The sequence below is a fragment of the Podarcis muralis genome, chromosome 16 (assembly GCF_964188315.1).
Source record: "Podarcis muralis chromosome 16, rPodMur119.hap1.1, whole genome shotgun sequence".
NCBI classification, from domain to species: Eukaryota; Metazoa; Chordata; class Lepidosauria; order Squamata; family Lacertidae; genus Podarcis; species Podarcis muralis.
Window position 1 is genome coordinate 21,122,337 of NC_135670.1, and position 25,423 is coordinate 21,147,759.

Genomic DNA, 25,423 nt, shown 5'->3' on the forward strand with positions numbered 1-25,423 from the left:
TCTTCTAAAGGTTATATAGTTACTCATCTCCTTGACACCTGACATTCTAACAGGGCAGGCGCCACTACTGAAAAGGCCCTCTGCCTGGTTCCCTGTAGCTTCACTTCTTGCAGTGAGGGAACTACCAGAAGGCCCTCAGTGCTGGACCTCAGGGTCCGGGCTGAATGATGGGAGTGGAGATGCTCCTTCAGGTATACAGGGCTGAGGCTGTTTAGTGCTTTAAAGGTCAGCACCAGCACTTTGAATTGTGCTCGGAAACATACTGGGAGCCAATGTTGGTCTTTCAGGGCTGGTGTGGTATGGTCCCGGTGGCTGCTCCCTGTCACCAGTCTAGCTGCCGCATCCTGGATTAGTTGTAGTTTCCGAGTCACCTTCAAAGGTAGCCCCACATGGATTTGTCTAATCCTCCTGGATCAGTCCAAAGGCCCATCTACCTCAGCTCCCTGTTCTCACAGTGGCCAAGGAGTTACCTATTCATTAAAGAAATCAGGGTGGTTTGCAACAGCCATGCATAAAGCCATACAAATTTTAAGATCAGAAATCAGCTGTTGTGGAAAGAAGTATTCTTAATCGCCTGCATAAATAAGCCTGATGCCATAGCAAAGTTTTCAGCTGGCTTTTGAAAGTTGAAACAGAAGGTGCCTGCTGAATCTCTATTGATATAGAGTATTCCATAGGATTGGGCCAATGGCAATAAAGGCTCGGTTTCTTGTTGCTATCAAATGAGCCTCGCTAACTCAGGGAATGGACAACAGTGTTCCTACAGATGATCTCAGTCATCAAACGGGATATAAGGGTACAGATGGTCCCTACAGTGCCCCAGACCTAAGTTGTTCAGGGCTTTGTAAATTAATGCAGGTTAATTGCAGAAAAGTCAAAATTAATAGGAATTACTCCTATATAGGCACAAGGAAAGGCGTGGTCCCTTTTTAGTACCATATTATAAAAACTGTAGAATAATGTAGAGTGCATTTTTTAAAAAAACATCTGTCAACTAACAATATAATAGATCATTCTAACATCTGTATTATTCTATAAGTGGTTCCGTTTATTTTATCTGTTAAGAAGGTTACAGTCAATGTACTTGGCGCTGTTTAAGAATTTTGAGAAACCACAGAATCAGTGCAGTTTCGAAGGTTCGATTCGCAATCTTGGTTCAAAATGGCGTCCAGTTGTAATGCAACATAGATGGAAACCTTCTCTTTTCTCCCAGGATTTCGTTATATAATCAGTGGCGTTTTCAAAGTTTAAGTCTGCCATATTTATTTAAAACGGCACCCAGTTTCAAAGTTTAAGTCTGCCATCTTTATTTAAAACGGCACCCAGTTGTATAGAAACATTAGGGGGGGAAACCCTGCTCCTTGATCTTAGGAACTGCCACGGCAGATTTGGCTATGATATCTCGAGAGCTGTCCAAATGCAGAGCAAGCAAACAACTTTCCAAAATATGTAGTAGACGTGACTCGGAAAACCCCATTAAGAACGATTTTCTCCGTGGCAGATGAGCTAACGACAGAGAATTTTTTCATTTCTCTTCTAAGGTTGTGCCAGATCTTTCTGGCTCCAGTTCAGTTTTCTGTGCCCATTTTCCTGGCTTTGAAGCCCTGAAGGAGAGAGCGAGCAACCTCTTCCTTTTCTTTTGGAGAATTATTTCACATTCCAAGATCTTGCCATTTCTTTAATGGAAATGCTTAATGAGAATCCCCACAACCTTAGTGGATTTGCATTTATTTGATCTTCTGTGCACGTTTTCCCCATTCCCCTCATTAAAATAATTAATCTAGCCAAAGTCGTTTTCTGGAATTATACAAAGTAAAGTTCTTCAAAGTCTACTTAGTTTAAAGAAAAAAGAAAGCATCATTTAATTTTTGATAAGGACACCTCCCTCCTAGATTCATTCTTTTGCAGTTTGGTCACTATTGTGACCCCCATGTGGCCACCTGGCTTCTGTAAAACTCGTCTTCAGTTTCAATGAACAAATCAGGTGTGGATAGGCGTAAGTAACCTGTTGCATTGTGTCTGAACAATTACTCGCTGCTGAAATTCCCCAGAAACTGCTCCTGTAATAACTAGTACGATGACTCCTAAACTGTTTTCCAGGGTGAGTTATTCAATTAAATATGAGCCCCAGTTGCCCATCCAGAGGCGATGAGCCTATGATAACTGCATTGCAGGACATTGGACTAGATTACTTCCACCTCTAAAGCTCTTGGATCCTTGTCATGGCAGGGGTAGTCTTACATCCCTGGATCCCAGCATCCCAGCCCACATCCCAGCTACAGGACTAAGTGGTCCCAGCTCAATATCCACGGGCAGCTTCCATGTCTTTGCCACTTTATGCAGCCTGGCATAGACCACTACCAGCCGGGACACCCTCCTTGGCCCTGGGTGGGGAGACCTTCTGGCTGGCTCCCCTGCCATGCCACCTCGGGAGCCCTCGCCAACGTGTAGCTCATCGCCATCAATCTTACAGCAGCCCCCTCCCACGATTCCTGAAGACCAGAATTCCCCACCCGTGGTGGGGCAGAGACTCATCCCCCTCCGATGATGGTTGATGAAGGGGACGGCAAAGGTGAGGGCGGCGCCACCAGCTGTGTTGATGGTGCCACGGTTGACAGTTCAGTTGGTGATGGAGGGGCCTGTGGCCACGCCCCCTCCTGTCCCCCCTCCCCACCCAATCCGGGCCCAGTTCAGGTTTGATTCGCCTTGGCCGCCTGTTTGTATTCTTAATAATGCCTTCATTTCTCTGGTTATTAATGTGCTGAGCCCGGGGGTAACCCGAGCAACGTGGTCCAGATCCAGTCCCAAATCCAGGGGTTCCGCGAGGAGTCAGTCTGACAGGGCCAAGGCAGGACATGAGGCAGGAGACCAGGCAAGGTCAGGCACAGGGTCTCAGGCAGGTACTAGCAAACAGCAATGTTGCTCCTGCAACCTGGGGCGGGGTCCGACAGCCCTTTATCTTTGTCGGGGTAACGGCCGGTCCTGATCCCCCGGTGACTCACCTCCCTGTTTTGCCCGAAGGCGAGCACTCCTCCTGCGAGTACTCAGGTCTCTCTTTCTCTCAGACCTTAGTCTCTGCAGCTCGGGAGATGTCGGTGGGTTACTAGACCCAGAAGCCGCCTCAGCCTCCCCTGACCCAACTGGTAGTGGAGCAGCTGCAAGTAATTGCCCAGCTGAAGGCAACGTGTGCAGACTGAGGCTCTTCGGAATCAGGCCCCAGACTTGGTTCAGATGCCGCCTGAGGCAAAGGATCCGGTGTGGACTGAGACTCCTCTGGTTCCGAGCCTGAGTCCCAGGCCGTCACAATTAAGCGCAGGGCCTCCAAAATCTACCCCTTTCCTTAGATATGGGCACAGGGGCGGAGGGAAGAGAGTCTTGTGCTAGCAGGACAACTGAGATCCCTTGGGCAACACCACCAAGCAGCACCCACCCCTACCCATTCGCCCACCTCCTCCTTGGTTAAATTATTCCGTGGGAGCCGCTCTGGAGTGCTAAATTACTGTGACAGTTGTAGCAACGCAGACGTACCTGTCTCTGCCTGTCATTCTCCGCTCCAGCTGCGGCTGAGAAGCTGTCAAGAAGTAATCATTCGGGGAGTGGGCTGTTGGAGAGGGTGGCGGGCAGGCAGGGGCTGGCCGGGAGCTGAGACAATGCAGCACGGATTCCAATTTTGAGAAAATTGGCCCAGGTTATTAAGTCTTAGGAAGCTGCCTTATATTGAATCTGAGCATTGGTCCGTCTTATCTCGGCATTGTCTTCACCAAGCGTGGGACACTTTCCGTCCCTCCAGATGTTGCTGAACTACAACTCCCATCATCCCTAACAAGCAACCAGGGGTGATGGGAGTTGTTGAGCAGGCATAGGCAAACTCGGCCCTCCAGATGTTTTGGGACTACAACTCCCATCATCCTTGACCACTGATTAGCTAGGGATGATGGGAGTTCCAAAACATCTGGAGGGCCGAGTTTGCCTATGCCCTGTTGTTGAGCAACATCCAGTGGGCCAAAGCTTCCCCATATAGTGGTCCAGGGCTGCCGGGAGGGAGGTGTTGGTGGAAGACCCATCACTATTTCTGCAGCAGAGTCCCTGTATCCAGCATTCCAGAGCCACCCAATCAGCATGGAAGGGGAACATTTCTTAGTCACTGAGAAGAAGCCTTCTCACCCTTCGAGCTGATTGCAGCCAATCAGAGTGAAAGGAGGAGAGTCAGCTGCTGAGGGTGGGCTCCTAGGACCAGTCTGGGGGAGGTATGCTCCAAAGCTAAGCCTTAAGGGGCACTGAAAGCACAAGGCGTCCAGTGTCAAGAGAAAGGGGTGCAAGTTCTGTTACGTACAATGGGACGTCAAGGAAAGCACAGCTTACTGTATTTTTCGCCCTATAGGACACACTTTCCCCCCTCCAAAAATGAAGGGGAAATCTGGGTGCGTCTTATGGGGCGAATGCAGGCTTTCGCTGAAGCTTGGAGAGTGAGAGGGGTCGGTGCGCACCGACCCCTCTCGCTCTCCAGGCTTCAGGAAGACATCCGCAGCCTAGGCAGCCCTGCGGGAGGTCCTACAGGGCTGTCTAGGCTGCGGATAGCAGCCTGCTTCCCGGAGCGTCGGGCGCCCTGAAAGCAGAGCGCCCGGCGCTTCGGGAACACATCCGCAGCCTAGGCAGCCCTGCGGGAGGTCCTGCAGGGCTGTCTAGGCTGTGGATAGCAGCCTGCTTCCCGGAGCGTCGGGCGCCCTGAAAGCAGAGCACCCGGCGCTTCGGGAACACATCCGCAGCCTAGGCAGCCCTGCGGGAGGTCCTGCAGGGCTGTCTAGGCTGCGGATAGCAGCCTGCTTCCCGGAGCGTCGGGCGCCCTGAAAGCAGAGCGCCCGGCGCTTCGGGAACACCTCCGCAGCCTAGGCAGCCCTGCGGAAGTTCCCCGCAGGGCTCCCCACGCTGCGGATAGCAGCCTGCCGCCCGGTGGGCAGGGCGCCCTGAAGCAGAGCGCCCCTCGCGCCGGGCAGGCATCGGCCAGCCCCACAAGCTCGGGGGACAGCAGGGAGGTGCAGCGCCGCCATCTCGCTGTTCCTCGACCTGGTTCGGTTTCCCCGACCTGTTTTTTGGGGGGAAATAAAGGGAAATTTTTTCCCCTTTATTTCCCCCCAAAAAAACTAGGTGCGTCCTATGGGACGGAGCATCCTATGGGACGAAAAATACAGTAAGTTACTCTGAAAGCAGATATTGGAGCACTCTAAATCATTTCTCCAGGTTCACGATCCAGAAAAGAGTCGATCTAGCTGAAAGGCAACACATGGAGATCTGAACAGGCATCCCATTCCGTGTGCAATCGCGTATAAATAAATAAATAAATAGGCTTTCTCTTTCTTGTGACTGCTGCCCGGAAGCTGCTTGGGAGTGCTGCCCAAGTGAGGGAAGGTGGCACAGGTGGGAGGTGCCTTTACGCGATGCTCCCCACTTTACGCGATTTCACTTATGCGTGCGGTGGCCCCGGAACATTGCAATGCATCCTTAAATTCTGTTATTCTGTAACCATAAGTTTGCCGTATAATATTAGAAGGGGTGTTGCTGTGACCATCGCAAGCGTACCACTGCATTTCTGTCCCCTTGCCTGCTCTGCAGTGATGGGCAGCTGTTCTCTGGGCTTTCAGGCAGGAGGCTTCTAAAGCAACCCGCAGAGGCTGGGGGTTGAACCTAAAGCCTTTGGTGTGCAATGCTCTACCACATAGCTCCTGCCCTTCCCTAAATAAACACCCAAGCACACAATTCACAATGTGAGCTGCCAGTGGATTGCAAGGGGGCTAGCAACCTCAGACCTGATCTAACTATTGCACCCAGCCCAACCCATGCCCTCCAGTTGCCCACATTCCCAGAGCAACATTTGCATCTGCCTTTGACTGCTTACCCAGACACCAGATCAGCTGTTGAATCACAGCCCCCTCCCCTCCCCAGGATAACTGTCCCTCTGAAGTCTGGATGGTCAATCCAGCAAAATGCATGACATGTGGGGAGATTTGAACATAGGTTCTCCCCAGTCTCGGTCCGACTGGCTCTCAGCTGATGACTGGCAGCTGCCTATGTGTGAACTGGCTCCACCAGAGAGATATCACACTTTTTGCTGAGGAGAGGCAGTGTGACAGCTTTGCCAGTGGTGGTGGATCTGCGATTACACATTCACTTATGCATGTCATCACTTGGGTGTGTGTGTTCGTGTATTCTTTCTGCAACACCACCTCAGATCTGTTAACCCCCTTTCCCCATCCACAGGTTCTCTTGCTCCCCCCCTCTCTCTGTAACGCTGCAGAATTAGTTGCGTGGCGAGTTCCCGGCTCCCTCCTCAAAAATAAAGACACGAGACACAAGAATTCGGGTTAATGGGTCAAATTAGGCCACAACTTTATTGATTACAGGAATTGAGCGGTATTGGATTAGGCATTGGCCCTAACAACTAACCGGCTTCAGCCCGCTTGCTTGAAGACTGGTAAGGGTTAACCACCAGTAGGGGGAGTCCTGCTGAGGCATGTCAACTAGGAGCTCCCCCCCGGAGTTACCGCTTGGGGGCGTGCCGTGGGCCCACACCTCCATAGGCTTAGGGCAAGGCCACGCCCCCCAGAATCCTTTATCGGACTACCCTTAAGTTTTTGGGGAAGGTGATGGCACTTCCTCCCCCCCCCCATCATCTGCATAACAATAGAACAATACCTCTGCCAATGCCTAACCGCCAATACCGCGAAGTTGTGCCGGTTTGCCACGAGGTAGGCGAAAACCAAGTGGCTGGTGCCAATCTGCCAAATGGAAAAATTCCTACCAGGCCCCTTGACGGCTTTGCTGGTTCAGGCCAGTGGTCCATCTAGTCCAGCATCCTGTTCCCACAGTGGCCAACCAGATGCCCATGGCAAAGTCTCAAGCAGGACATGAGCGCAAGAGCACTTTCCTCTCTGGTGGCTTCCTGCAGCTGGTATCCAGAAGCATAACTGTCTCCCAAACACAGATGCAAAGCACAGCATCCTCATCATGGCTAGTAGCCATTGATAGCCTTATCCTCCGTGAATTTGTCCAATCCTCCTTGAAAGCCATTGGAGGAAGTCATGCTTCAGAAGAACCAATTGCTAGAAACCACAGTCAGGAAGAATCGCTCTTGTGGCTCGGGCCCTTCTTGTGTGCTTCCCGCTGTTGTTGGCCACTGTGAGAACAGGATGCTGGACTAGATTGGCCACTGGCCTGAACCAGCAGATTTTAACCCAGATTCTGACATTTGCTGTGAACAAACACACATTGCCCCCCCCCCAATAATAAGAAGCAACAAAATCCCTCCTGCATCAGCCCAAAGGCCTATCTAGCTCAGCATTCTGTTTTCATCGCTAGGGCTGGGCGATGTTAGCTTTTCGACATCACGATGTATCACTAGCCAAATATTGCAATACAGTGGTATCTCAGGTTACATATGCTTCAGGTTACATATGCTTCAGGTTACAGACTCCGCTAACCCAGAAATATTACCTCAGGTTAAGAACTTTGCTTCAGGATGAGAACAGAAATCGTGCTCCGGCAGCTGGAGGCCCCATTAACTAAAGTGGTGCTTCAGGTTAAGAACAGTTTCAGGTTAAGTACGGACCTCCGGAACGAATTAAGTACTTAACCCGAGGTACCACTGTATAGTGATAATATGCTGTGATGTTGAAAAGCAGAGGGAGGAACAAGCAGCATTGACCGCCCGGCCTCAGTTCCCTTCACCACCAGCGTCCGGCACAGGGAGGAAGGAGGCAGTAGAGAAAGCAATGAACAGAAATGCCTCACCCACAATATACCTCTGAGTGAGGCACCATTGCTCTCTGGCCCTCGTATCAGGCCTACTTATCACTGCCTCATGTTCTCTCTCTCTCTCTCTCTCTCTCTCTCTCTCTCTCTCTCACACACACACACACACACACACAGCCTACCTCACAGGGTTGTTGTGAAGATAAAACAGGGTGGGGAGTGCTCTCTATTTTGGAGAGAAATAATCTAAATGTGATAAATAAGGACAGAATCATTTGGTCTGGGGCTTGAATTGAAGATGAGAGAGTAGCTCCTCTCTCTTTCTCCGATGTCACCTGCTTTCTTAGCAGCATGTTAGAAAAAAGAAAAAAACTTGTCGGCAAAAAGTGTCATTTTTCGTTTCCTGCCACCCCTGGCAACTGGTCCCATTAACTAATCCGACTGATTGTTCATATTCCCGGTAGGTTGAAAAGAGACCCGAATCTACACTTCATTTGCAAGACCCTCTGCTGAGTGTGCCGCTAATGACCGTTCTAATTATGATATCTCACGGCTGCCTTTTTTTGGTTATTTTATTCAGAGGCTGCCCGATCCTTGCTTGCCTTGTGACACCTCGCCAGTTTCGGGGGACGTGTGTTGCAGGATGAATGAAAAACGGGTTGAAAGTGGGAGGGAGGGAGGCAGAAACAGAAGGTTCTACTGGAGGGGGATTTTTAAAGGCAGCACTCATGCTAAGCGTGCCACTCTTTCTTTTCCCCCATCACCCCTGTGGTAGCTGTGGCAGTGGTAGGGGCTGTTCATTTCATTCACAGAGAGAGGGATAGAGGGAGAAAAGAGAAAGACTGCTTTATACCATAACAGTCTCTAAAATGGATGAATGAGTCTCTGCCACAATGTGTCCCTGAAAAGTGACTAACAAAAATAAATACCGTATTTTTTGCTCCATAAGGCTCACTTTTTCCCTCCTAAAAAGTAAGGGGAAATGTGTGTGCGTCTTATGGAGCGAATGCAGGCTGCGCAGCTATCCCAGAAGCCAGAACAGCAAGAGGGATTGCTGCTTTCACTGCGCAGCGATCCCTCTTGCTGTTCTGGCTTCTGAGATTCAGAATATTTTTTTTCTTGATTTTCTCCTCCAAAAACTAGGTGCGTCTTGTGGTCTGGTGCGTCTTATAGAGCGAAAAATATGGTAAATGGTTTATTAAAGAGTGTCTAAATACAGTATATATAGGCAGAGATAAAGATATCTCGAAAGAAAGAAAAAACCTACAATACCAGACGAAGCAATAAAACCTCCAAAAAGCAAAAACACAGCCACGCACTTTGAAAACCTTAAATATCAGGCGCTTGGCCACTAAGCTTTTGCAAACAACCCAGTCAAAAAGGCATGATTGCTTATGTTCCCCTTCTGAGTAGAAGCAACGGGGCGTTAGGATGGTGTCTGCAAGGGGCAGGGCCTTCTTAATGGTGGCTCCGTATTTGTGAAACTCCCTCCTCAGAGGTACGCTCGGACTCCCTCCTTGTTTTCTTTCAGCTGTGATTTGAAGATTTTCAAGAAGCGAACCTGCTTTTCATTCATTTGCGTTGCTGTATGTCAGGGGTGGGGAATCTCAGCCCTGAGGGCCAAATGGAGCTCTCCCTGTTTCCATATCTGGCCCTTGGGACTCTCCTCGGGCCACACCCCTTGTCGGAACCTTCTTCATACTCTCCCAGATTTTTTGCCTGACTGGGACGCATTCTTAAACCCCAGTGGTGTGACTCTCTTGCGTGCTGTTATGGGAGTATAGAAGGCTGTGTGTAGAAACTGGCCTGCTGTACAAAGGTAACATTTTCATCCACTGCTCTGGCCACTTTTGCCTCTGGCCACCCTAACCATGTGGCCCTGGAAGTCTTCCTAGATGGGAATGTGGCCCTTGAGCTGGAAAAGCTTCACCGTTGTTTTCATTAAGTGTGAGTTAGCGTTTTGTAATTGTGTGTGTTTGTGTGTGTGTGTGTGTGTGTGTGTGTGTCTGGCTTGTTTTGATTCTGTTTGCTTGTTTTAATGGTGAATTTTTGATGTTTGCCTCAAAATGTTTAAATACTGATTGCCACGCTGGGAAGATGTTTGCACTTTGAAGGTGGCTGAGAAATTCCTTAAACTAATCATGAAAGAGCGGGGAGCATTTTTTGGCAAAAAGCAGAACTGGAGAAGGTTTGGAATTATAGAATGGTAGAGTTGGAAGGGACCCTGAGGATCATCTAGTCCATGGGTAAGCAAACTAAGGCTTGGGGACCGGATCCTGCCCAATCGCCTTCTAAATCCAGCCCGTGGATGGTCCAGGAATGAGCGTGTTTTTACATGAGTAGAATGTGTCCTTTTATTTAAAATGCATCTCTGGGTTATTTGTGGGGCATAGGAATTTGTTCATTCCCCGCCCCCCCCCCCCCAAAAAAATAGTCCGGCCCCCCACAAGGTCTGAGGGACAGTGGTCCGGCCACCTGCTGAAAAAGTTTGCTGACCCCTGATATTAGTTCAGCCCGCTGCAAAGCAAGAATATGCCGCTGTCTCTTTTGGGGATCGAACCTGCAACTTTGGCGTTATCAATGCCATGTTTTTACCAACTGACACAGAAGAGCTACTTACAAGGCAGTCAGCTAACTCCCATCTTCCCCAGCCCAACATGGCCCATCAGGGATGATGGGAGTTAGGGTCCCACAACAGATCAAGGAACAAAGTGGGTATGAATGCCCTTCTCTGAGGGTGAAAGGTTTAAATAGTTTGCGCCATTTAAAGAAACTGAATTACATTTATTTAAAGCATTGTTAACTCTGAAGCTTCATTAGCAAGGCAGTCCCTCCCCTCAGGTTGGCAGAAGAGGAAAACGGGTTTGGAGGGAGGAGGAAAAAAGTAAGCATGGGCACTAATTCTTAGGTGCAAGGTTCTTGTATAACCAGCTGGAATAGAAACAGTTCAAAGAGAGGAGGAGCCCAGTGTTAGAAACTGAGATATGAAAGCTAGGAGCTAAATGGCACATTAAACTTAGGTTATGGGCGCAACAACGGAATGTCTAGACACGCTTTTTTTAATAACGAGAATACAAAGCTGAAAATGAATGAACTGCAGCTAAAATATTATGTTCATTTTTCACATGGTCTACTCCTTCCCCTGCCCACTCCCCTAATATTCTTAAGAGGGTCTCCAGTCTTCAGAGAGTAGCTGGAAGTGAGGAGGCAGAAAAGGGTCCTCCTTTCTTTCCACTCTGCAGTCTTAATCTGAAATCTTAGGTGCAGTACTGTGCCCAGAGCTCAGAAACTGCACGCGCTGATGAAATTCCCTGTCGCAAAATGCGCCTAGAACAATGGGAGTTTCAAACACTGGAGGAACCAAATGGTGCTGGTTTCTCTGTCTGGCATCTTGTTACTCCAGCGCTGCAGCTTGGTGGAATGGGGTGGGTGGGAATTCTGAGAGCAGAAAAGCATTAAAGGATTTGCAAAATAACCACACACCTAGAATGCACAGATTTTATTTATTCAGTACACTTTCATCCTGGATTCATTGGCAATATGCAATGTGCAAGCTGGGTGGATTTAGATAACTTAAATTCCCCAACTCTTCAGAGTTCTGCTATTTTCTGACATGACGAAACTTTATTCAAATTTTTAAAGGGATATCTTGCAAACCAGTGGGCTTCTTCTTGTTGTTGTTGTTGTTCCACGCCTTTTTCCGAGGCAGCTGTTTGAGAACTGCTTCACAAGGGCTTGCTCCTTCCAGTTTGAGGTTTGTTAAGCAGACTGTACTGATCCGCATTCCAGAATATCTTCTCAGTGATAAGGACTAGCATCTTGGTTTTGTTGTATTTTGTTTTAAATTAAAAGTTGAGACTCTTGAAATGCTATACTCAGTGCATTTTAATAGCACTTCCTCTGGTTCATTCCTGCATCCTCTGTCTGGCAGAACTGGTAGCATCTGTAACATTTCAAGGGTAGAGGGGATAACATCAGAGTCATCTTACACTCAAACCCACGCCAGGAAAACCCAGCCACAACCACTGTGAAATCCAGCCACTCTCAGAGAAGGGCTGTAGCCCAGTGAGAGGGCATCAGCTTCACCTGCCAAAGGTCCTGGGTTCAATCTCCAGCATCTCCATGTAGGACAGAAAGAGCCTCTCCCCTGGAAACCCTGGAGAGCTGCTGCAAGTCAGTGTAGACAATACTGAACCGCATAGGCCACGGGCCCAACTCAATATAAGGCAGCTTCTTATGTTAGTAGTTGCAGATGGATGAGAGTTGTGTGTTCATCATAAACCACTGCGCATCCTTCCACCTGAGAAGGCTTCTGCTGTGGATTTCAGTGGATTTAGACCAGGCATAGGCAGACTCGGCCCTCCAGATGTTTTGGGACTACAGCTCCCATCATCCCTAGCTAACAGGACCAGTGGTCAAGGATGATGGGAATTGTAGTCTCAAAACATCCGGAGGGCCGAGTTGGCTTATGCCTGACTTAGGTGGACTATATAACCAGGCATGGCACGGAGAGAGCAGATAGAGAAAGGTTTTTCTCCTTCTCTCACAAAATGAGAACTCGTGGGCATCCATTGAAGCCAAACGCTGGAAGATTGAAGACGGACTTCTTCACTCTGCGCCTCGTTAAACTGCGGAACTCCCTTCCGCAGGAGGCAGTGACGGCCGTCAACCTGGCTGACTTTAAAAGAGGATGGGAGAAATTCATGAAGGATGAGGCTGTCAATGGCTTTTGGCCGTGATGGGCTATGCTCTGCCTGCGCAATTGGGCAGCAGTGCTTCTGAATCCCACTTTCTGCTTGAGGTCTCCGTCCAGGCATCTGGCTCTGGCCCCTGTGAGACCAGGATGCTGGGCTAAGATGGGCCCCTGGCCTGATCCCAGCAGCCTCTTCGGTTCTTATGTCTGACTGTGTCGAAAAGCTTCCGCTCTTTCCTCCTGCAGACGGGGAACAGGCTTGCTGTAGCGTGTCAGGAGGTATATTCCCATCCTTTCCTTTTTGCACATCGTTCATTCATTATTCCCCCCCCCCCAGGTTACCAAGGAGACGTTATTGATGACCGTGATCATAGTAATATGGGAAAGGGGGGGGGGGAGAAATGGTTCAGACCATTTCCCCTTGAATTTGCTGCCCAGATCTCTGCAATAATGAGAGAGGAGGGCTGCCTTTTTTTTAGGGGGTTCCCCCTCCCCTCCTTCCTTTCTCCTCCACCTACAGATATTTCCTGCGCCGACGCTGGAGAAAGAGTGTTTAAATTAGCTCTCAATGTCCACCTCTGGCTGCCTGCATCCTTGTAATGATTTCATTAGCTTGAATTATCCACGTTATTTTCTTGTAATGGGATTAGCTGAACTGGAGTCATCTGAAGAGCGAAGGGTGGGATGGCGGGGAGGGGGGCTTTTTGGGGGGGGTAGGGGTGGGGAGAGAGCGCATTTTCTGCCTTGCATGTTTCATTTAACCGTCTTACGCCAAGGGGCTGGTACTGACCGTGGATGGGAACCTTGGCTGAGAAAAAAAGCTCGCCCTATTGGGCAGAACACTCATTCCTTCCTTCTGAGAAGAAAGGGATGAGATAGGATGGAGAAAAGCAGCTATTATCCCTCTCTAATCGTCCAATTGGTGCAAAGCAAGAGATGTTTAAAGATAGTTTGCAGAGGGGCGGGTGGTGCTGTTTTGCAGTGGTTAAAAAACGAGAGAGATTTTGTGGCAATGGGATGCATTTTGCAGAGATGAAGCTCATCTTCACCCCCACGCCAGGGACAGGGGGTGGGTGGGGCTGCAGGATTGCGATTCGCGGCTCATACAGGCCCACAAAGCCTCTGCCAGCCGTAGAACCGAAACTTGCTTTTTCCCTGGGCTTTGTTTGAAATAAAGGAGTCTTTTCTTTTCTTTTTGTTTTTTTAAAGCCAGTACAGTGGTACTTCAGGTTAAGAACTTACAGTGGTACCTCGGGTTAAGTACTTAATTCGTTCCGGAGGTCTGTTCTTAACCTGAAACTGTTCTTAACCTGAAGCACCCCTTAGCCGCCAGAGCACAATTTCTGTTCTCATCCTGAAGCAAAGTTCTTAACCTGAAGCACTATTTCTGGGTTAGCGGAGTCTGTAACCTGAAGCTTATGTAACCCAAGGTACCACTGTAATTTGTTCCCGAGGTCTGTTCTTAACCTGAAACTGTTCTTAACCTGAAGCACCACTTTAGCTAATGGGGCCTTCCTCTGCTGCCGCGCCACCGGAACACGATTTCTGTTCTCATCCTGAAGCAAAGTTCTTAACCTGAAGCACTAATTCTGGGTTAGCGGAGTCTGTAACCTCAAGCATCTGTAACCTGAAGCATATGTAACCCAAGGTACCACTGTATTTAATTCTCAGCATCGCCACAATATCTTTATTTTTCTCCCTTCTTGAAATCTAACATTAACACTGCATTTCCGCTCTAATCCGTCCGATCTCATAGGCCTCTCAAACAGAGACTTAGCACGGTCTCAGGGTCTCGCTGCCCGGGCTACGTCTGAACAAAATTCATGTAGACATCAGCTCCGTGTTAATAACCTATGGGATGTGCTGGGGGCTTATATTAACTTGAGCTTACAATGTGTGTACCGAGAGTATCTGTATCTGTAATATAAATGGGTGATGAGTTTGGGGGAGGGGGTTGGTCACTATTAGTATTATTCATTTATTAATAATAATAATAATCTTTATTTCCATGTCTTATTTTGTTAAATCTGCAAACAAACAAACAAATGAACAAATGGTAGAGTTGGAAGGGACCCCAAGGGTCATCTAGTCCAACCCTCTGCAATGCAGGAATTTTTGGCCCAATATGGGGTTCAAACCCACGACCCTTAGATGAAGAGTCTCATGCTCTGCCGACAGAGCTATCCCTGCAGGAATGAATGAATGAGTGAGTGAGTGAATAAGCAAGTAAATAGAATACGGCTGCTGGTGCCAAGCCAGTTGGTGGTTAGATTTTTAAGTGGTTTGGAAATGCTTTTGTTTGTTTGTTTGTTGCATTTATATCCCACCTTTTCCACCAAAGAGCTTGATATGGTGTATATGCTTATTGCCCCCCCCCCAGTTCGTCTTCACAACAACCCTGTGAGGTAGGTTTGGCTGAGAGGAAATAACTGGCCCAATTACCCGGTGAGCTTCAGGACTGAGTTGGTATTCAAACCCTGGTCCCCCAGGTCCTAGTCCAGCACACTAACCACTTTGCCACACTGGGTTTTAAAGTGGCAACTTGCAGCTGCCCTGCCACTGCCTTCAGGGAAGGCCATGGCTGGTTTGGGAGGGTGTGAATGAGGAAAGGAGCCTATTTAAGACCCTTCCCAAGGCAGCTCCGACCATCCTTTGCTAAGCTTGAAGACACACACACACAAATTGAATGGGCTGCTTCTTCCCGTTGTGGAAAAAACCAGCTTGTTCTGTGCCACATCGGAAGAGAATGCTTTGCAGATAATCAGGTTAATAATAAAGATTTATGGAGGGGAGCGCTCGGTGTCGTCGGAATGTGTTTGTACTTTTCATTTCTGCTTTTTTCTGTTGTTGTTTTTTTACTTGTGAAGTCCCATGCACGCTGTTGTGAACGCAAAATGTGCCACGGAGACTGGGGCGGGGGGAGGTGGGCAGGTTGGGGAAGTGGAATTGCTGAGCAAATCTGTTCCAATGGCTCGTTTGCCATCTGTGACTCCTGGATTGCCTTTTAAATCCTCCAGAGCTGGCTGGAAACTTTCTTTCCCCCTCCCTGGCTCCATCCTGTTGTTCTTGCTTTGGATTGCCTTTTTGGAAGATGGCAGATGCAGGAGAAGGGAGATTGGAGAACAAGGCCCAGCCACGGCAGCCGTGGGTTGTTGGGCCATCCAATAAAACTGTGGGGTGTGTGTGTGTGTGTGTGTGAGAGAGAGAGAGAGAGAGAGAGGGAGGGAGAAGATTAAGGACAGCAAAAATAAAAGTATTTCTTCATGCCAGGACATAATTTAAACTCTGCCACTCTCACAGGAGGCAGTGATGGCCACCGACTTGGGTGGTTTTAAGAGAAGGTTGGACATATATATCCATGTATTTGGGGTTTATGGACTGCAATAAAGCTGTGTGGTTGGATATACAGTGGTATCTCGGGTCAAGTACTTAATTCATTCCGGAGGTCTGTTCTTAACCTGAAACTGTTCTTAACCTGAAGCACCACTTTAGCTAATGGGGCCTCCTGCTGCCGCCGCGCCGCCAGAGCACAATTTCTGTTCTCATCCTAAAGCAAAGTTCTTAACCCGAGGTACTATTTCTGGGTTAGCGGAGGCTGTAACCTGAAGCGTATGTAACCTGAAGTGTATGTAACCCGGGGTACCACTGTATCCCTAGAGGAAGAGGCCATTACAGCTACTAGCCTGATGCCCTTTCTCTTCCTTCACAGCTGGTGGCTGTGAATGCCTCTGAATTACCAGTTCCAGCAAACTGCTGGGTGGGTGATAGTGTTCTGGAACTCAGGTCCCATTTGTGTGTTTCCCATTGGGGCTTCTAGTTGGCCACTGTAAGAACAGGATGCTGGACTAGATGGGTCATTGGCCTGATCCAGCAGTTCTTCCTATGTTTATATGTTGACCCGTTGTCGTTTTTTTTAAAAAAAGGTGATTTTGTGTGTGCGCGCTTGTAAATCTCTCTTGAGGCTTTATTGCAGTTAAGTGCAATTTTCTTAAATAAATGCATGCATTTGCAAGACTGGGTGAGCAACTCACCTTGCAGATTTCATTTTGTTTTGCTTTTGATTTGCACACCCTTTTTCTATATTCTATACTATACACAAGGTGGTTTAGAAGCTGAAGAAACAACAAAATTGTCAGCAAAAGATCACATACCCAATAACGATCTGATCCAATGCAAAAAAAAAGTCGCAATAAAAACGTAACTTTAAAACCAACAACTTGTATCAAATAAATAGCTTACATAAAATAAATAAATAAATAAAACGGCTTTGATCAAATCAACAACTTATACCAAATAAACAACTCATATCAAATAAAGAAACATTCAACAATCCATTAGAATATAAAAGCAAACAGTAAAATTAAATATCAACAAATAATAGTAATTAAAGAGTTTACACCTAACAGTTAGAATAAAGAATTACTCAGCTATAATCCATAAAATAATGGCAAGTCACAATGCATAAAATACCACAAAGCATACAAATCCATGTAAAAGGGTCAGCTTGAGTAACAGGGACGCACAGCTTTTAAAATTATTTTTTTTAAGATAACCCCTGCTGCTCTTCCCAGCTGCTCCTGATTTTCTCAAAGTCATGGTCTAGGAAAGGCTCTTAGGGCTAAGGCAAGTGGAAGAAGCCATGGTGGCCAGCACAAAATCTCTCTCTCCCCTCAGATCCACTTGCCTGTCAGGAAAAAAAGAAACCATTCTGGGCTAGCTGGGCCCAAGGGCCTTCCCTTGTATAATGCAGCATACTTCTTGTGCCTCTCACAATGCATATTGGATAATGCCTATTAATAGGTATGAGTCAGAGGTGCAGGAGAACCTTGGGTCCAGGGGTCAAATGTGACCCTCCTTTCCACTCTGTTCTGGTCTTCAGAACACACCTCTTTTGCCTCTGGCCACACCCACTTTTGCCCCTGGCATGCAGCCCCCCGGCAGCTTGCCCTCTGAGGAGCACATCGCTCAGACTGGAAGAGGTTCCCCCACACCTCCCCAGTGCAGATAAAATCCTTGGGGGGTTGTTGTATCCTTCTAAGTTGCATACAGGAAGCCCGCACTTTTAAAAAATAAACAAATTACCGTATTTTTTGCTCTATAAGACGCACCAGACCACAAGACGCACCTAGTTTTTGGAGGAGGAAAACAAGAAAAAAATATTCTGAATCTCAGAAGCCAGAACAGCAAGAGGAATCGCTGTGCAGTGAAAGCAGCAATCCCTCTTGCTGTTCTGGCTTCTGGGATAGCTGCGCAGCCTGCATTCGCTCCATAAGACGCACACACATTTCCCCTTACTTTTTAGGAGGGAAAAAGTGAGTCTTATAGAGCAAAAAATACAGTATTCGCACATTTTATTTTTTTTGTTTATTGCATTCATATCCCGCATTTTTCCTCCCAAGGAGCTCGAGATGGCGTACATGGCTCCCTCTCCTCTATTCCCTACGACAACCATGTGCGGTAGGTTTGGCTGAGTGGCAGGGACTGGCCCAAGGTCGCACCCAGTGAGCTTCAGTGCTGGGGATTCAAACCCTGGTTCTAGTCCGACGCTCTCGCCACCCCACCACACTGCATCTCTGCTGTGCCAGGGTTGTTGTGGCGCATGCCGTTGAATGCATTTAGTCACATGTGCAGTGCTAGGAGCCTTTAACAGATTACTGTCCAGCCTTGCACACGCGCGCGCGCGCACACACACACACACACACACACACACACACTGTATCCAAGCGCACCTCCTCCCTGTTGCCACCTCCGCGCATCTGCATACAAACAGGGGCTTGTGCACATTTTAGCTGCCAGAGCTCAAGAGACCCATAATTATTCCTGGGTTCTGGGGGGGGGGGGAAGGCTCCCCCCCCCCAGCGCACACCCTTTCTACTCATGTGCGCACAGACCCCCAACCCCATCCCATGCCACAAAACAAATTAGGAACGTGAGAACTCTTCTTGTTGATCAAAACATAAATTATTCTTCACAGGCAGGGCACATTGTGCTCTGGAGAGGGTAATTGGTGCCTTCTCCCACTCCTCAAAAGGTGAACATCGTAATTGGAAAAGAGAGGTGTTAGCGGCTTGCTTGGGCTTGGAGAGGAAGGGGGGCATTAAAGCATTCCCCCCTCCCCTCCGTTTTTTTCACAGCTTGGGGATGTCAATGGCCATGTTATGGATTCTAATTATCAACACAGTGGGGGAGGGAGGGGGGTGTCCCTGGACAAGGAGTCCTTGGTTACCCCATTGTTCCCCCTGGCTCGGTGAGTAAGGAAGCCTGCTGGAATCTTCTCTCCTTCCTGGGGCTCCCTAGAAAACAGTTGATTCCCAAAAACCTCCCCCCTTCTCTCTCTCTCTCTTATATACAGCCCTCGCTCCCCCCATATATACTTTTGGGTTATAACTGCAGCCTTATTCTCACTGAGGTCATCAACTTGGGTCAGGACTGTACTGCTTCAAATTGCAAGCAGGAGCTGTCATAATTTGAACACTCTTCTGTTCATAGAAAGAAAAATCCATTGCAACTTAGAATAGTAGAATCTTGGGGAAGAGGATGCTGTTTTTAACTAACCCAAACCAGAGGTTAGTTTTATAACTATGATTTAGGGCAATTTTGCTCAAACATACAGGAATTGTGTATTCCTTTTGAGGGTTTATAGTCTTACCGGTGTACTCCCTTCTCAGGTGAAGACAATTTGGGCGTAGTTTTATAGCACTATCTTGTCTTCGTATTGTTTCTGCCAGCCTAACCCCCCCCCCCCCGCAAAAAAAAACCTAGGATGAAGTAAAATAAAATAAATTCTGCCATGTGCCCATTAAATTCCTTTCACGGACCCTGGAAGAAATGAGCCAGGGTCGTTAACCATCGTTTAGAAGCTGTCTTTGTTTCACTAACCTAAATCATAAGTTTAAGGCTCACCACGGTTTACATCTGGGTTCGGATGTCACCAAAACCCGGTTGCTTTAAGTCGAAAGTGAAAGCTTACAATCTTGTGGCCGCAGCAGAGGAGAATTGACAGCATGTCAGGATGAGGCCTCTCTGTTTTGCCACTAGAGATTAGTGTGGCTACATTCTTGGATGAGACCCAAAAGGGCTTGATTCAGACAAATAGGGGCGTGCCTAGGGGTTGGCAAAACTGGCCCCCACTGGGGGTGCAGACCCGTGTGTGTGTTTGCACACAAAAATAATCTGTCAGACTGTGGGATGTGTGACATATATGCTTGTGGTGATGCGCTGCCGCTATCTCTGCGAGATCAAAGGCAGGAGAAGCTTCCTGTCATTCTCACACTGCTGCACAAAGGCATGCAGTAAAGTGGATTTTTTTTGGGGGGGTCCCCCAAATGCAGCTCCTTGCCCAAGGGTCTAAGGGACCCCAGGTCATTTCTCTGCAGGCAAAGTTTAGCGAGAGCAATAAGCGTTCAGGTCCAGGTTCTTAACCTCACCAGCTTCATTGTAGAGTGGTTCAGACAAGAGACAACGGCCCTTCCTTGTAAGGAGGGGTGGGGGACCGCAGAAAGCAGTCCTGGCTACCCCCTCCATTGTGGCTCACAGCATCTATACTCTCCTCATTGTTTAACTAATGTATGAAGAAGCTTTGCTTCTGCATTACTGCATACGTGGGGTCATTTCATGCACTGGTCAAATACTCCACGAGTGACTTAGGAGCCCTTGATACGGGGCAGAAAAAGGGAATCGGTTCCTTATATGATGCGGAATTAGCTTTTGGAACTCACCGCCCCAAGATGGGGTAATGACTGCTAGCTTAAATGTATTTGTTTCTGTGTTACTTATTTATATACTGCTTAGTTGTATTAAAACCTCAAAGCCGTTTATAAAAGAAAAAGGTGTTAAAATTTATTTTTATTTTCCTTATTTATTTCGTGGAATTATAGAATGGTAGAGTTGGAAGGGACCCCGAGGATCATCTAGTCCAACCCCCTGCAATGGAGGAATGCATCTGCCCCATATGGGAATCAAGCCTGCAACCTTGGTGTTATCGGCACCACGCTCTAACCAACTGAGCCATCCATATATATATCCTAGATTTTCTTCTTCCAGAAAGTCCAGGTGGTATACATGGTTCTCCTTGCTCCCTCATCAGTTATTCTCCACAACAGCCCTGTGAGGGAGTAGATTAGGCTGAGAGACAGTGAATGGCCCAAGGTCACCCAATGAGTTTCGTGGGCAGAGTACAGATTTGAACCCTGGTCTCCCAGGTCCTAGTCCAAAATGCTTAAGCACTAGTCTTACCTTCCTTTTCAAATTTAATCCATTCCAGGAGTCCGTTCGACTCCCGAAACAGTTAGAAAACCAAGGCACGGCTTCCGATTGGCTACAGGAGCATCCTGCAACTAATCGGAAGCCACGCCAGACATTTGGCTTCTGAAAATCATTCCGGTTTTCGATCGTTCGGGAGCCAAAACGTTTGAGTTCAAAAGCGTTCGGCTTCCAAAGTTCCACTGTATACTGTACTGGCCCTTATCAGTAAAAACAGTTAAATACAGTGGTACCTCGGGTTACAGACATTTCAGGTTACAGACTCTGTTAACCCAGACATACTGTGGTACCTCGGGTTAAGAACTTTGCTTCAGGATGAGAACAGAAATCGTGCGGTGGCGGCAGCGGGAGGCCCCATTAGCTTCAGGTTAAGAACAGACCTCCGGAATGAATTAAGTTCTTAACCCGAGGTACCACAGTACGTAAAAAACATTCAAAGGATAATGAAAATAACCCATAAGCTAAAAAGAGAGAGATTAAAACATATGTAAACTGGGACGCGGGTGGCGCTGTGGGTAAAAGCCTCAGCGCCTAGGGCTTGCCAATCGAAAGGTCGGCGGTTCGAATCCCCGCGGCGGGGTGCGCTCCCGTTGTTCGGTCCCAGCGCCTGCCAACCTAGCAGTTCGAAAGCACCCCCGGGTGCAAGTAGATAAATAGGGACCGCTTACTAGCGGGAAGGTAAATGGCGTTTTCGTGTGTGGCTCTGGCTCGCCAGAGCAGCGATGTCACGCTGGCCACGTGACCCGGAAGTGTCTCCGGACAGCGCTGGCCCCCGGCCTCTTGAGTGAGATGGGCGCACAACCCTAGAGTCTGGCAAGACTGGCCCGTACGGGCAGGGGTACCTTTACCTTTACCTAAACATTCTCTGTGGCTGGTAGACAGGTAACACAAATGTTTTAAATGGGTGCCAACAGGCAGGGAGTTCCAACGGCTCGGTGCTGCCACACTCGAAGATGGCTTCAGAGGCAGATCATATGAAACTGTGGGTGAGAGATCTGTCAAGGGCTCCGAAGTCAATCATGCGCTGTCCTTCCATGCCGGCAGAACGCCCGAAGGGGTGTTGTAGGAGTCTCAACTTTGCAGCCAACAATGACCCGCTTAACAACAAAGGCCCTGGGCTTCTTGTTTACTTCCTTCCTTCCCTGACTCCTGGAAGATTACGCGCAAGGTTCCCGCTGCTTTAGCCTCCCGACAGCGCTGCTGATTCTCCGAGGCCGCCGCTGCCTCTCCCTTGTTTTAGTTTGTTTTGTGTTTTCGTTAATGCTGCTTTCAAAGAAAAAGAGGGAGGGAGGCAGGGAGAGCGGGGAGGCTCGGAGGAGGAGGGAGACGTGCAGATTCATTTTGAGGCTTCATAATGCCCTACTTACACACGGCGCATCCCGAGGAAATTCGGCAGATGGATGCCTGGTCATGCTGGCAGTGCAGCAGGTTAACTCCCCGGATTTAGCTTCTATCATTTCATGAGAGCGTTTACGGCACTTTACCGCGTTTATTCCCAGCCGGTGCACTGGCCCAGCCAACTGCCGCCCCCCCCAACCCCGCCCCGCTAGCGTGGAGATTGCTGGAGAAAAATATCCCCCCTCCCTCCTTATTCTGGAGCCCATGCATTAAATATTCATGGTTCCCAATTTGTGCATAGGTGTTGATAAGCAGACCTGGCGAAGAAGCGACTAGTTCTTTGGGGAGGGGGGAACATCACAGTGGAATTTCAAGGTGGGGCAGGGGGGCAGTTAAAATCTATGGGACAGGTAGGCTGCTGCCCCCCCCCTCGGCACCACATGCACACACTGGATCGTAAAGCGAGGCGTATATAATTCATTGGGCTCTATTTATGCATTTATACCTTGCTTTTCTCCCAAGCTGGGACTCAAGGCGGCACCCAGCATTTGCAAACCACATTACAAAATGCAAAGCAATAAAAACAAACCAGTTCAAAACAATAGTTTTGGGCCCAAACCGTATAGGGCAAGGGTTTTCAAACAGTGTTCTGTGGCACCCTGGGGTGCCGTGAATGATGATCAGGGGTGCTGCGGTCAGCACTGGCCTCTGTCCCTCTTTCCTTCCCTCCCTCCTCTGATGCCCTCTCAAGTCTCTGCCTCCCAAAGGCTTGCACAGCTGTTTGTTGCAGCAGCAGCCCTGGCTACAAGCTCTACAAGTGCATGGTGCTTCTGGGGCTGGCCAGGGGGTGCTGGTTGCCAGGAGCTGAGGCAGCATCAGAATAAGCAAGCAAGCGGGCGAGGGAGCCCAGTCAGTCAGCTCACCAACCCTTGCTGTTGGCAATGGACGGGCAAGTGGGAGGCCGGGCACTGGCCTTTCTTGTGCTTGCTGTGTACAAGGTCTGACTGGGAGTTGAGTGCCCAGTGCTGAAGGGGAGCCTTTCCACCATGCAGGCCCAGCAGCGCCCACTGCTGCCTCCCAAAGTAAGGTGTTGGCCACATGTTCACCTTTGGCCAGGCTCCGTTGGGCCACTAAAGCTAGGAGCATCCTCTTCCAAGGCCCCTGTGGGGCAGTGTGAGGAGGCACCCCTCTTTGGGGCAGAAGCGGGCAGCTCAGAGACCAGGGGCAGCAGCAGCTGCCCAGAGGACTCCCAAGGAGAGGGGAGAGGAGAGGAGGCTGAGGGAACGCTCCACAAGGGAGGGTGTTCGAAAAAGGGTGAGAGGCTGCCAGCTCTGCAGGCAAGGGGCGACATAACCAGACTCCTGAGCCCCACAGGGGTGCTGCAGAAAGAATGTAGATGGTCAAGGGAGCCGTGGATTCAAAAAGCTTGAGCTAGGGCTTTATAGGTCTACAAAGAAAGAATTCGCTTCCCTACCAAGTGGGGCTGGGGGGTCTTTTTTCAGCCTGTGGGTCACATATCCAACATTCTTTGTCCACTGTAAGGAAGGTAATTGCTCTAGTAGATAGGTGGGTTGTCCATGCAGTAGAACAGGGGTTTGGCAACCTAAGCGTGTTTTACATGATTAGAATGTGTCCTTTTATTTAAAATGCATCTCTGGGTTATTTGTGGGGCATAGGAATTCGTTCATATATTTCCCCCCAAAAAATATAGTCCAGCCCACCACGTGGTCTGAGGGACGGTGGACCAGCCCACGGCTGAAAAAGGTTGCTGACCCCTGCATTAGAATCATAGAATTGTAGAGTGTGAAGTGACCTCAAGACTCTACTAGTCCAACCACCTACAATGTAGGAATCACAGCCAAGGAATCACAGACAGGCGGCCGTCCAATCCATGTTTAGAAACCTCCGGTGAAGGAGAAACCCCCCACCTTCCGAGGGAGTCAGTTCCGCTGTCTAACCACTCTTACCATTAGAAAGTCCTTCCTAACGTTTCATGGGAATCTCTGGATGCCAGGACGGCGGCGACTACAGGAAGCAAAACGTCACTTAGAGAAGGATCTGAAATATTTTCCTTCAAGCTTGAATTTGTTTTGTTCTGGATGGTTTTATTTGATGTTTCAGTGTGTTGTAAACTGTTTTGAGATTTGTTCTTTGAAATATGAAGCGGTATAGAAATGAAAATAACAACAAAAAATGCGCCTGGACACCTAGGCTTAAGGTGCCATTTGGCGATTAGATTATATATCCTGAATTTCTAATGCTGCCTATGAGCATGTGTTGAAAGGGAGGTAACCCCCCCCCCCTTTATGCTCTTGATTATTTATTGCTTTTGATTTATTTATTGTTCTTGTTCTCTCCCTTGCTCCCCAATCCCCTGCCTTTAGTACCTTTGGAGAACTGAAAACCGTTCGCCTGCCGAAGAAAATGGCTGGAACAGGAAAGCACCGTGGTTTCGGTTTCGTGGACTTCCTCACAAAGCAGGACGCTAAGGTGAGCAGTGAGAGGCACTTCCGGTCTGTGCCTGATCTTGGGGTGAGATTCAGTCACGTGCCGGCAAATCCTACCTGTGCATTTAAAGCTGATTTGGCGCTCTTGCGTGACAATTAAGGAAGGCAACGGGGAAATTCCCTAGAAAGTGTGGGGGTCACACTTGTTTTGGCGCAGCATCGCCTAACCTCCCCTGCAAACGAATCAGGCCTAAAGCTAGAGTTGCCTAATCCACCTCCCAACGAATCGGAGCGAATTACTGTATTTTTTTGCTGTATAAGACTCACTTTTTCCCTCCTAAAAAGTAAGGGGAAATGCGTGTGCGTCTTATGGAGCGAATGCAGGCTGCGCAGCTATCCCAGAAGCCAGAACAGCAAGAGGGATCGCTGCTTTCACTGCACAGCGATCCCTCTTGCTGTTCTGGCTTCTGGGATCCAGAATATTTTTTTACTTGTTTTCCTCCTCCAAAAACTAGGTGCGTCTTATGGTCTGGTGCATCTTATAGAGCGAAAAATACGGTACTTTCAGTAAGCAGTTTGTTACAGAGGATAAGACTATCGGTGGCTAGCCATGATGGCTTTGTTCTCTCTCCATTGATGGAGGCAGCATGCCTGTGAGTACCAGTGCTAGGAGTCAAAAGCGGGGAGAGGTTCTCCTGCACACAGGTGCTGCTTTGGGGCATCCCGTTGGGGTATCTCATGGGTCGGCAAACTAAGGTCCGCAGGCCAGATGAGGCCCAATTGCCTTCTGGATCCAGCCCACGGAGGGTCCAGGAATGGCCACGTGGATCGTCAGCATGTGTGTGTTCTTTCCCTCTCCCTCACACAGCGGTGCCTCCTCCCTCCCTCCTCCTGGCTTCTCCCCGCCCTGCCTAGAGGAGGAAGGGGGTTTTATTGG

The 25,423-nt window shown here is 48.7% G+C and overlaps 1 protein-coding gene across 1 annotated transcript in view; it reads left to right on the forward strand.

Annotated features, from left to right (window-relative positions):
• Window positions 1-25,423, forward strand: part of RBM19 (RNA binding motif protein 19) — a 98,763-nt gene that overhangs the window by 39,420 nt on the left and 33,920 nt on the right. The window contains exon 22 of the mRNA XM_028709729.2: window positions 24,424-24,529. Coding sequence (XP_028565562.2) covers window positions 24,424-24,529 — 106 coding nt within the window. The remainder of the gene's footprint in view (window positions 1-24,423; window positions 24,530-25,423) is intronic.